This window comes from Pristiophorus japonicus, chromosome 2 (genome assembly GCF_044704955.1).
Source record: "Pristiophorus japonicus isolate sPriJap1 chromosome 2, sPriJap1.hap1, whole genome shotgun sequence".
Taxonomy (NCBI): domain Eukaryota; kingdom Metazoa; phylum Chordata; class Chondrichthyes; family Pristiophoridae; genus Pristiophorus; species Pristiophorus japonicus.
Window position 1 is genome coordinate 228,883,154 of NC_091978.1, and position 13,378 is coordinate 228,896,531.

General features: G+C 41.9%; 1 protein-coding gene across 1 annotated transcript in view; it reads right to left on the minus strand.

The window, feature by feature from the left end:
• ptpn13 (protein tyrosine phosphatase non-receptor type 13) overlaps positions 1-13,378 on the minus strand; it is a 361,948-nt gene that overhangs the window by 101,932 nt on the left and 246,638 nt on the right. The window contains exons 25-28 of the mRNA XM_070871054.1: positions 11,959-12,087; positions 8,861-8,954; positions 3,802-3,887; positions 1,931-2,114 (exon numbers count right to left, since the gene is read on the minus strand). Of these exons, the coding sequence (XP_070727155.1) occupies positions 1,931-2,114; positions 3,802-3,887; positions 8,861-8,954; positions 11,959-12,087 (493 nt within the window). The remainder of the gene's footprint in view (positions 1-1,930; positions 2,115-3,801; positions 3,888-8,860; positions 8,955-11,958; positions 12,088-13,378) is intronic.

Sequence of the window (13,378 nt, forward strand, 5' to 3'; positions counted from 1 at the left end):
GATTGTATCCGAACCAATCGCAATCATTGCCCTTTTCAATATTGAGCTAGTTAAAATCTCCCATTATCACTACTCTATAATTCATGCACCTCTTAATGTCCTTGCAAATTTGCTCCTCTGTCTCTTTCCCACTATTTGGCGGTCTATATAATACACCAAGTAGCTTAATAGCACTTCTATTGCTCTTTAACATCAACCAAATAGATTCTGTCTTTGGCCCCTCAAGAATATTCTCTCTCTCTAGCACTGTAATGTTTTCTTTAATCAAAACTGCTCCCGTCTTCATTTTTTCCTTTCCTATCTTTCCTGAATACTGTGTACCCAGAAATATTAAGCATCCAATCCTCCTCTTTTTTGAGGCCGGACTCAGTTATCACCATTACATTATATCCCCATGTGGCTATTTGTAACTGCAGCTCACAAACCTTATTAACCACACTTTGTGTATTTACACACATGCTCCAAACCTAACTTAGACCTCTTTATATTTTCTATGATCTCATCTAAATTCTATATTATTTCTAACTGTAACTGTCTCTCCCAGTCCTCTGTGCATCTTGTTTCTACTATTTAATACTACATCTTGGTGCCCAACCCTCTGCTGATTTAGTTTAAACTCACCCCGACAGCACTAGTTAACCTGCCGCGAGGATATTGATCCGAGCTCTGTTCAGGTGTAACCCGTCCATCTTGAACAGGTCTCTCCTGCCACAGAGCTGGTCCCAATGCCCCAGCAATCTGAAGCCCTCTCTCCTGCACCATGTCCCCAGGTACGCATTAACCTGTCATATCCTATTTCTACTCTCAGTAGCGCGTGGCACTGGGAGTAATCCAGAGATTACCTTTGAAGTTCTGCTTTTTAAACTTACACCCTAGCTCCTCAAATTCTGACTGCAGGATCTCAACCCTTTTCCTCCCTATGTCGTTGGTTCCGACATGGACCACGACTTCTGGCTCTTCTCCTTCCCCCCGCAGAATGTTCTGCACCCTCTCCGTGATGACCCTTATCCTGGCACCAAGAAGGCAACACACCATACGGGTCTTACGTTGACGGTAACACACTGCCTGTGTGTCCCCGACTGTCGAATCCCCAATTACTACTGAATTCCTACACTTTGCTGTAGCCCCCGTGCAGTCCTTTGTCTCATGGCACCAGCCTCGGGACTGCACTCCTTCGAGGTGTTGTCCCTCACTGGTACTCAATGCTGAATATCGGTTTGAAGGTGCCACACTCCAGGAGGATTTCTGCACTGCTTGCCTCTTCCTACCCTTCCGGGAGGCCACTCACTTGCTATTCTGATCTTCTTCCGGCTGTGGGATGACCAGCCCCTGGAACCTGTGATCCAGAAATATTCAGCCACCCGTATGCCCTTGATATGATTTCCAGTGCTACACAAGCTATTGTATTTGGTTTCAAAGTATCACTTTACAGTGCTAAATATCATTAGCCTATTCATTTGGGTTTTTTTCTCCCCAAAAGATCAAATTATATTGTCATCGGGAGAAAATGAACCGACACGGAACAGGCAACTTCAGAGATCATTTTCTGTCTGGGATTCAAAGATGACTGGAACAATTTATTTTGAAAGCTCAGAGGCTGGAAAAAAAACCACTTCCACTCATCCTCAACAGCATGTCTTAATCTCAGTAAAATATCTCTTTATTGCACCAGCATGTAATTTTCCACTTTCAAGAGCCTCAATCAGGAGCCATATTCCAAGCCAACTCTTCTCTTCCTAAGCCAACTGTAGTGACCTGATTGCCAACCTGTTAAATCAGCCACCAGGACACAATAGAGAAGGAACCTGGGACTATTGTTATTGTGTATGGCTTAACAGCTCACTGTCTTAAATAGCTGAACCATCAGGGATGTCTGCAAATGTTCCTTACAGCGCAGCTATATTCTTAACAATTTTAAATAGTTCCTTACCATCAATAACAAAAGTGTAATCTTTGGCAGTTGATGGCACAGGTTTTGCTACTACTTCTTGTTTGTCAGATGATTCACATGGTCCATTTGGATTGACTGCAGATGGAGGCGTGCACTGTGGAGTGACAGGAGCATGAACACTGGTTGCAGGAAGCTGCCCCTTCTCCAGTAACAGAATAACAACCTGGAGAGAAGGATATGCTTTATACATTTTTGATTTAAGTGAATTTACAATGCATTCTTATGGATAATAAGGCAGTTCCCACTGCACAATGACCAAAAAGTTTTAAACTTAGTGATTCTCTCAGTTGTAGAGTTTGTTTGATATCTTCACTTTGTGTCTACGTCACTCTACGGGGTAGAAATTCAGTACCGCCCCAAATGGGTTCTGATGTGTTTTCACCACCGCTTTGGATGAGATGGCCTCCTGCGTGAAATTCAGCTCTGTGGCATTTTTTTGGAGTGGACTGGAAGTTGGTTATAATGGGGACGGAAGTGCGGCGGTGAGCACTCTCGAGGGGCGGAAGTGGAGGCGTGTGTGTCACCACGTCTCTCCCTTTCACTTAAGGGGGAGAGCCGCTGCGATTATTTTAGTTCGGTCCACTGGGCCACTAGGGAGGGTTTCGGCCGGGCCAGCAGCTTGGGCCACCACACGGCTATTCCGTACACACTGAAAACACAATGCACTGACAGAAAAAACTGTCGGGGCACCACTCGGCGGCCCGAAGATGTTTTGCCCTGAATTTCGATGGAGGTGCAGGAGATCGGCAGTGCGCTCTTTGATGACATACTTAGGAGGGGTTGGCAGCAGCAGGGCCGAAGTGGTGTCTGCCGGAAAAATCAACTCGGTGAATTTCGCTGGTGGTGGCCATTGGACTACAAATTGGCGGCCACTCAACTCCACCGCTTGCCGACAGTAAGAGGCCTTTTCGGGAGGCTGAATTTCAGCCCCTACATATATTGTTAGTGCTGTCAATTGCCTTTAAAGAACTGGATACATCTTCAACCGGACAATCAAGCCAAAAGTATGGGTTCTGTAAAGCTGCAAAGGATTCTGTTGCATTGGAACACAATGCTAAATGTTGTCACGAGTTTTGCAAAGTCAAGTGAAAACTTTAAACAAAATGTCATATCTGAGCTTGCGCCTGATCAGTTGTTTGATTTAAAGCACAACACACAAAATAAAGGAAGAGAAGGAGAAACACCAGAATGTGTGCAAATATCTAGACAAATGCAAGGCAAAACAGTAAAATACTCTTCCTAGTTAAAGTTGGCATATTGTTTGTATAGGTAAATCTGTACTAGCTAGTTATGTACATTACACAATATAAAATACGTAATAAGAAAAGTTGATTTGAACCCAAAATTCCCATCCCTTTAAATAGAACATTTGGAATTTGCATCATCATGAATTTTCCCCAAGACAGTAAGTAACTACAGATAACACTTACAAGGAAAGAAAACTTTGAGATTTGTCCCTCATCCCCTTCCCGAAGGTAACTGAGCAAAGCTCCAGGATGTCAAGGTACATGCTCAGCAAGGACCAATTGACATTTCACAATGACATTCCATGTGACTGGAACCAGTATTCCACATAGTATTTAATCAACATTTATGTAGATATACTTGTTTTGTAAATATCTTAATCAGATGTTCATCCAGCCCCCTTTTTTTTTTAAATAAGCAATTCATGACACAGCATTAACCATTTTTGATGAGTCTGTTCTAAAGATCAATTACACTGTGAGGGAAATTAAGCTGTCAGCAGAAGAGGAGGTGTGGATAGTGCCCAATGATCAAGTTAGCTTCTTTTATCTTTTCTGCATTCAGTGACAGATTAGGAATGTGCCCAAAATGGTGGAGCAACATACTTGTCCTGTGCTCCTCAGAGTCTCCACAGCCTGTTTATGAGTTGCACCCTCCAGACAGATTCCATTCACAGAAAGAACACGATCACCTAAGAATGAGTAAGCAAAAGTTTCGGGAAAAAGTTTAATCATAAAACTCCTGAACTTGGATTTGGCACCAGCATATGGCAAGGCGTGACTGTTGAACTGGTGCCGAAGCTAAATGATTTTCCATTTAAAAGATAAATGACACTAGAATCATTGTCCCAAAATTCCTGTAAGGCTGGCATAACATTAGCAAAGGCAGACTTAAGCCTTGTCCTAAATCAGTTGTAAGGATTTGCTTGGTAAAGATTTGGGGATTTTTAAAGACGGTTTCAACAGAACTCATGCCAGCTCTCAGTTGGTGAGACATTAGAAGAGCATAATAAGTGGCATTTCTGGGGTAGCTTGGGAACACTCCCAGGCATGCCACTTGATGTTGTGGGAAGAGGGGAGGGTGGATAGAAGCTATCCATGCTCTCCCCATACCAGAAAATGGCAGCCAAAATGAATTGGGGTAGAATCCCAACTGGGTTTTGCCCCAAATTCAAGCATCATACAGGTGACACACCCACTCTTTGCCCTGTCTTTGAATTAGGGCTGTCATCTCTACAACCGATGTCAAGTTGAGGCACACAGATACATTGAAAATATTTTAAATTAACTTAATATAAAGTTCTTCGTATAAAAAGAAAAATAAATAATTTTAGAACCTACTGAATTTTGCTGAATAATTTTGGAGGGGAAGAGAAGAACCTGAACATTTGAAACTCACTTACTCAGCATAAAGAACAAAAAGATAGAAAGAACAAAGGGATAAATATTGGCCAGGATACTGGGGAGAACTGCGCTGCTCTTCTTTGTAATAGTGCCATAGGATCTTTTACGTTCACATGAGGGCATACTGGGCCTCGGTTTAACATCTCATCTGAAAGAAGTGTAGAGGAACAAAGGGACCTTGGAATGCATGTCCACAGATCCTTGAAGGTAGCAGGCCGGGTAGATAAGGTGGTTAAGGCGGCATACAGAATGCTTGCCTTTATTAGCCGAGGTATAGAATACAAGGGCGGGGGGGTTATTTCTGAACTGCATAAAACACTGGTTAAGCGACAGCTGGAGTACTGCGTGCAGTTCTGGTCACTGCATTACAGGAAGGACGTGATTACTGTGGAAATGTATTTTTATCTAAGCTGATACCATACGGTATTTGTGTGCCCTTTGCAATATATATATATCAAAATGGAGTCCTGGCCCTTCCAGAACTTTCTGCATTTTAGCAGTCAGCTTGCATAAACAGCTAAACCTGGTTTGAGATGGCTGATGGCCATCAGACAGCTAGGAGACAAGTCATGCTGAGACAAGTACCCCCCCATGGTGCTTTCCTATTGTCTACACTACAGAAGTTCCATGTCACCCCACCCTTATCTTCTAGCCATTATCTCTTGCAGAGACCTCATCCATTTGATGCAAACAGATAAACTGACCAGGAAATTGAACTTTCCTGACACAATACAAGACAGGTGATAGCCCATTACCTATGACTCATGGAGTAATTGCCGGCTGGCCAACTGATAACCCTGACAAAAGGAAATATCTGGATACCATGTCAGGACCAGGATATAGTAATTAACTCTTTATCTGTATTCACTGACTGTGAGACAGAGCAATACACAGGGAGAGGCCATAACTTGGCTTTTACTGTATAAATATCTTGTTAAACTGAACCATTTAGGAGGTGTTCACTTAGCCCTTGTCTGAGTGTAACCTGCCCCTTGCTAGCAAGTAAATTAAAGAAACTTCTACCGGAGCTGTAAGTGTCGGAGTCATTCTTTTCGGAGGTCGAGATTTCGACATTACACTGGAGAGGTTACAGAGAGGATTTACGAGGATGTTGCCGGGAGTGGAGAATCATAGCTATGAGGACAGATTGGATAGGCTGGGTTTGTTTTCCTTGGAAGAGAGGCGGCTGAGGGGAGACCTCATTAAGGTGTAAAATTGAGGGGTCTAGATATAGTGGATAGCAAGGGCCTATTTCCTTTAGCATAGAGGTCAACAACCAAGGGGTATAAATTTAAAGTAATTGGTAGAAGGTTTAGAGGGGATGTGAGCGGAAATTTCTTCACACAGAAGATTGTGCGTGTCTGGAACTCACTGCCTGAAGTAGTGGTAGAGACAGAAACCCTCACCACATTTAAAAAGTACTTGGATGTGCATCTGAAATGCCGTAACCTGCAGGGTTACGGACCTAAAGCTGGAAAGTGGGATTAGGCTGGATATCCTCTTGATGGCCGGCACGGACACGATGGGCCGAAATGGCCTCCTTCTCTGCTGTAAACTTCTATGATTCTACAACAGTGCAATACTCCCTCATTACTGCATTGAAGTGGCAGCCTAGATTATGTGCTCAAGTCTCAGGAGTGGGGCACGAACTCATGACCTTCTGACTTAGAGGCGAGTCTACAATCACTGAGCAATGGTGGACACTGATAAGACACCAGATTTATTGAAATCAAATGTTCCAGTGTCAGCCGTGGCTCAGTGGGTTGCACCCTCACCTCTGAGTCAGAAGGCTGTGGGTTCATGTCTCACTCTAGAGCTTAAGCACTGAGCACAAAAATCTAGACTGACACTGCAGTGCAGGACTGAGGGAGTGTTGCACTGTCGGATGTTCTGTCTTTCGGATAAGTTGATAAGCTGTGGCCCCGTCTGCTCTCTTATGTGTACGTAAAAGATCCCATGGCACTATTTCAAAGAGCCAGGGTGTTATCTCTGGTGTCCTGGCCAATATTTATCCCTCAATCAACATCTTAAAAAAAACCAGATTATCTGGTCATTATCACATTGCTGTTTGTGGGAGCTGGCTGTGTGCAAATTGGCTGCCGCGTTTCCTACATTACAACAGTGACTACACTTCAAAAAGTACTTCACTGGCTGTAAAGCGCTTTGGGGCATCCTGAGGTTATGAAAGGTGCTATATAAATCCGTCATTTTATTAGTTACACATACTATTTCAGTCTATATGAAACAGAATGCTACATTAACTAAGTATTTTTTTTTTTTAAATCAAGCATGTACCTCTACGATTGCCTTAAACAAAAGTCACAGCAAACAATACATTTAAATGATTAGCATGGAGATAGCCTATTATTTATGCGCAAGCACATACTCTGAAATTATATGATTACTTCAACTTCTCTATATAATATTGTCCCATTTGTTTGATACAACCACAGGAAATGTTTTAATGTAAGAACTAGAATCAAGGAAATGGCAGAGACATTAAACATATATTTTGCACAGGTACCTGTCTTCACAGTACAAGACACAAAAAACAAACCAAAAATAGTGAGGAACCAAGGGGCTAATAAGAGTCATTAGTATCAGTAGAGAAAAAGTACTTGAGAAACTAATGGGGCTAAAAGCCGACAAATCCCCTGGACCTGATGGCCTACATCCTAGGGTTGTAAAAAAGGTGGCTGCAGAGATAGTGGATGCATTGGTTGCGATCTTCCAAAATTCCCTAGATTCTAGAACGATTCCAGCAGATTGGAAGGTGGCAAATGCAACCCCGCTATTCAAGAAAGGAGGAAGAGAGAAAATAGGGAACAACAGGTCAGTCATTGGGAAATGCTGGAATCCATTATTAAGGAAGTGGTAACAAGGAACTGAGAAAATCATAACATGATTAGGCAGATTCAACATGGTTTTATGAAAGGGAAATCGTGTTTAGCAAATTTATTAGAGCTTTTTGAGGATGTAACTAGCAGGATGGATAAAGGGGAACCAGTGGATGTAGTATAGTCGGATTTCCAAAAGGCATTCGTTAAGGCGCCACATAAAACATTAGGTTTGGAGGTAATATATTAGCATGGATAGTGGATTGGTTAACAGACAAAAAATAGAGTAGGGATAAACGGGTCATTCTCTGGTTGGCAGGCACCCTAGTGGGGTGCCGCAAGGATTAGTGCTTGGGCCTCAGCTATTTACAATCTATATTAATTACTTGGATGAAGGGACCGAGTGCAATGTATCCAAGTTTCCTGACGATACAAAGCTAGGCGGGAAGGACACAAAGAGCCTGCAAAGGAATACAGACAGGCTGAGTGAGTGGCAATAAAGTGGCAGGTGGGAGTATAATGTGGGGAAATGTGAGCTTATTCACTTTGGTGGGAAGAATAGAAAAACAGAATATTTTTTAAATGACGAGAAATTATTAAATGTTGGTGTTCAGAGAGATTTAGGTGTCCTCGTACAGGAAACACAGAAAGTTCACATACAGATATAACAAGCAATTAGGAAGGCAAATGACATGTTGCTCTTTATTGCAAGGGGGTTGAAGTACAAGAGTAAAGTGGTCTTACTAAAATTGTACAGGGCTTTGATGAGAATGCACCTGGAGTACTGTGCATAGTTTTGGTCTCCTTATCTGAGGAAGGATATAATTTCATTGGAGGCAGTGGAACGAAAGTTTACTAGATTGATCCCTGTTATGAGAGGATTGTCCTATGAGGAAAGATTGAGTAGATTGGGCCTATTCTCTCTGGAGTTAAGAATGAGAGGTGATCTCCTTGAAACATACAAGATTCTAAGAGGGATTGACAGGGTAGATGCTGAGAGGTTGTTTCCTCTGGCTGGAGAGTCTAGAACTAGGCGGCACAGTCTGAGGATAAGGGGTCGGCCATTTAAGACTGAGATGAGGAGGAATTTCTTCACTCAGAGGGTTGTGAATATTTGGAATTCTCTACCACAAAGGGCTGCGGATGCTGAATCGTTGATTAAATTCAAGGCTGAGATAGATACATTTTTGGACTCTAGGGGAATCAGGGGATATGGGGATCGGCAGGAAGGAGGAGTTGAGGTCTAAGATGAACCATGATCTTATTGAATAGTGGAGCAGGCTCAAGGGGCCATATGTCCTACTCCTGCTCCTAATTCTTATGTTCTTATGTAGTTATACTACAAATTACAATTTGTGGAAAAGTAACTTAAAATAAATGCCATCAAATATACTGCCATTTCAGCAGCAATATGGACAACTTACCTTTCCTAATACGTCCATCCGCCTCAGCTGCTCCATCTGGTATTATGCCCTTCACATAAATGCCACCATGTCTCACACTTGTGTTTATACCACCCTAGAGAAAAATACAAATTCATATCATGGAAAATATCTGCAGAAAGATGACTAATCTGCAAAAACACATTTACACAGCAAAATCTTTTTATTTAATTTTAAATTATGGTTTTACAGTTTCTTGTTACCTAAAGTCAAATTGTGAGAAAGCATGCAGGAAAACATAGGTTAGCACAGTGGACAGAGAGATAGCACTTGCAGTCACTGCAGAGAATTGTAATGTTGCCATTTTGGGAAAAAGAATAGCAAAACAAAATTTCCCCTAAATGCTAATTAGGATCCTGAGTAGAGGAAACAACAGAGATTGAAGTGTGCAGATACAAAGGACTGGATTTTCAGCCTTCTGCCGCCCCTGTTAGCACCTCGGAGGGGCAGCAATGGTGGTGGTAAGCACATCCGGGCGGGCGACCAGCATGCAGCTCCCCGCTGGGACATTTGGTGCTGGTTTTGACAGGGCGCGGAGCATCACCACCCGGAAGAGGCGAGCTGTGTGCAACACCCCTGGCTCGATTTTTGACTGTCGCCCGACCCATCGTGCTCCGTAGAGCGCCCTGCTGGGACCACCTGTGAAAGCAGGCAGTCCAAGCTGTAGCGGCTGCAGTGAGGTAAATAATGTCAACCTCAGGTAACTGCGATTGTTTATTATTTTAATTTTTTTGCAATTTATGGTGTGGTGGCGAGTTATTTATTGGGAATGTTTTTGGTGTTTTTTTTGAGTTGCCCCCCCAGGCCTTTCTTACAGCGCTCTGAGGCCGGCTGTTTACCTCGGGATTTTCCTATGCTCAGCCAGCCTAGCACCCCGAGAGGGGTGTGTAATGCCTTCCTTAGTGCTCTGCCCCACACTCAGGGCCCAGCTGATGAATTTTGTTGACTGAGGCGCAAACTGTTCCTGGGTGCAAACTTTACCGCCCGCCGCCATTACTGCCCCGAAATGAGTAGAACCGAAAATCCAGCCTAAAGATCGTTAAAAGGTGGGAGTGAAGGTAAAATAATCCATCCTAAAAGGAATATTGAAAACTGTTTTTTTTTAAACATAGGGTAACTAAATATAAAACCAAACAAGTAATGTTGTATTTATAGAAGATACTGTTGCAGCTCGACCAGGAAGTAAATTAGAGCCATGGAAATAGTACACTCAAGATTCATTAAAATTACTTTGGGAAAGAGATGCTATACGGAATGAGATGTTATAGTTATAAAGGCATGAAAAATTGTAGATTTTTCCCACAGGAACAGAGAAGTTTTAAGAAAGGTTTTCAAAATTGGAAAGTTTTTGAAAGGGTCAATAGTGAAAGATAATTTCTAGCTATAGGTGAATCGGTAAAAAGTGGCATAAACTTAAGGATTATCACTAGTACGACAAAGAGAAAGTTAAAAGTCAAGAGCGAGAGAGAGCGAGCGCAAAAAAGTCAATCTGGGAGCAGGTTTTACCTGACCTCCTCAGCATGGTACAAGGCCAAGCAGAGTAAGAAAATATAAACTTACAGAAACAAAAGGCGATTTACAGTAATAACTGCTTTGACAGATTCCGTGTGAAGGATTTTAGTTACTAATTGGAATGCTTTGATAATAACTTGCATTGGTTTGACAAAACAATATATTTTCACAATGTTCCACTTCTCAAGATTGAATTTTTCAGTCTTGAGTAAAAAGCTGCATTGCAACATGACCAATTTGCAAAACCTTCAAAGCAAGCTATTTTGGAGCACTTATAAATTTCCTTAGATGATGACCAATATAGTTGATGACAAATATAGATACAATGTAAAGTCAAAATTATCTATTATAAAATACACAAGAAGTTGTTTCACAACTTTAACCCCTTCTTTGAGTGCATGTAGATGGAGAGCAGTGAATTAGGCAAATCCTTTTGAACACAAGAGAAGTAAAAAGGCAACAAGGTTCAAAAGTCTTCACTGGAGGTGCTGGAGATGCTGATGGTGGAATAGCTACAGCTAACATCGTGATCATAAATCAGCTTGAGCAGTAGTGCAAGTAAGGCAGTATCGGATAGCAATCCATTATACACCCACCCAATAATCAGTTCCATTGCTATCATAATATTTGGTGCCATTGATAACGGACACCCGATGTGATGTTGCTCAAGATGAATTTCTACCCCATTATGTCCCTCCAACCAAGGTGGGTTTCTAGAAAAATAACTTTTGCATCTTTGAAAATTGTGTGGCAGAGTTTCCCATCAGTACTCTCTGGGATGCTAAAGACAAGAACTTGGAGTATAGCCCCATGGCGCTAGGTCTGCCATCCACTATAAAGTGCCTCAGGATTGCTGGGCTTCCTAAAGAAGCAGAACTGGGCCTGCACCAGACACAAGCGAAGTGCTGCCACGGAAGAGAGACCAGCGATGGTGATGCTAACCCTGCTGCTTCACTTTCTTGTCATTGCTCTGGATGGGCACACAGATGGGACAGCTGAAGGAGCTGGTGATCGTGTTTGCTCTTCAGACTTTCACAGATTGAAGGGTCTGAGAGATCAGATAACAAGTCAAGGAAAGGCAAGTACTCCCTTTCACTTGTAGCCTCTCAACCTAGCTATTTGAGCCTGAAAGGCCTTCTGGCTGTTATTTTCTAACAGGTGGCCCAAAGTCTGACAGCTAGTCCCACAGCAGCACGCCTTTCAAGTTTGCAACTGCATTTCTGTTTCTGCCTGTTTACCAGTGCAAGGACCCTCAGAGGGCATACTGTGCTAATGGTGTGACTTGACCCACCAAATTTAAGTCCTCTGAGACCTAGGCAGGCTGAGCGCACTTTGGGTGCCCTTGTCCATTCCGTTCCTGGGCAATGGAAGTCCAGGAAAATCGGCTGCTGTAGGTTTCAAATTGGTTTGCAGAGGGAAGAATATCATAAATGATTTGTGACACAAATGCATCCGCCCAAATTGACCTGTGATTTCTGAAAATTGGTCCCATTGAATCTAAATTCTATATACGCTAAAATGTCACTAATGTAGAAAAAGAGAAAGTTGAAAACCTTGCCAAACAGTACCGTGACACTTATGCCCAAGCTGTTCTCTATTTTTGACAATTCCACTTCAAAAATGTCTCCTGGCTTTAGCACAGTGCTGTGTTTGGTATCAGAAAAAGCTCTTCTTTTTGTCTTATCTGCTGCAGAATCCTATATGCAAGCAAAGTTAAAAATAGTTTAAGCAGCAATATTGAAAGTATAATTGGACTTAATCCCTGTTTTATGAATTGTATAGAGACATGCTATTTTACTTCATAAATGTTACTGTTCCAATGTTTTGAGCCATGCTCTATTTTATAAATACTGTAGCAAAATAAATTAATTTAACATATAGCTGACAAAACATAACACAGTTAAAGGCATAATGAGGTTTAGTACTGAATTTCTACAATTAGATATTACTATTGCCCTTTCTAATTCATTTTTTAAAAGTATATTACCAATGAAAAATGGCAACTGGCAGCTACTGTAAAAATATTCTTGCCATAGATTCTAGGAGAAAACTCCAATTTTAATACACTGTTGACAAAAATAGTGCTATGTTATACACTACTACATGATAGCATGAAATAGTGGAATTGATTTCAATAGCTATGTATTGCAATTCACAGATGAAAAACTCCCTTAGTGACTCAGCAAATTTATCTCAAATAAAAGATCAGGAAAGTTCCAGCCTTGATCAATGGTCCATGCGGAGTTAGCTAATAAAAGCCAGGGCAGAAGAAAGGTGACTACAATTGGCTTCAGTGCCTTCATGTTATGGAGAGAGAAAGTAGAAGGAACTTCATTATCATGCACTCAGGATGTCCCAAAGCATCTAACAACCAATAGATTACTTTAAAAGTACAGACAAATTAGGCCAATTTATGCACAAGAAGTGAAGGAGATTAATGACTAGTCAATCATTTCTGACAGTGTTGATTTCAGCAAGGAATGTTGGCCAGGACACTGGGAGAATTCTTTTAGGAGCTTCTATATATCAAGTCCAACATCTTCTGACTTACCATAGGCAAGAGTGCTATAAACTAAGGCACAGGATTGAAAATATTGTCTAGGGTTCCTGCTCGTAGTTGCTAGACAGTGACCTTTACTGGAAGTGCATATAAAGTAAGAACAGAATCAGCAGTACTGCCTCTCCACCTTAAACAGTCTGCCAGCACCCATATGTCGCCTTACAATGAATTATAAGCATCCGTTTAATTGGACTTGAGCCCGCAGAAGAGGAAGGGGGAAAATGGCTAACGCAAACAGAAACATTAAAATACACAATGCTGTAGCCTGAATTCAGATAGGACAGATTCCAAGCACTGTTTGTTTGGGTTGGTTAAAGTACAGCTTTAGTCTGGAAGCTATGGGCTCTGGCAGAATTATTCTGTCTTTAACTCTGAAACGATGCTGAATATGATTTTGTACAGTAGAGTTTCTGGTTTTGCATGCCAGA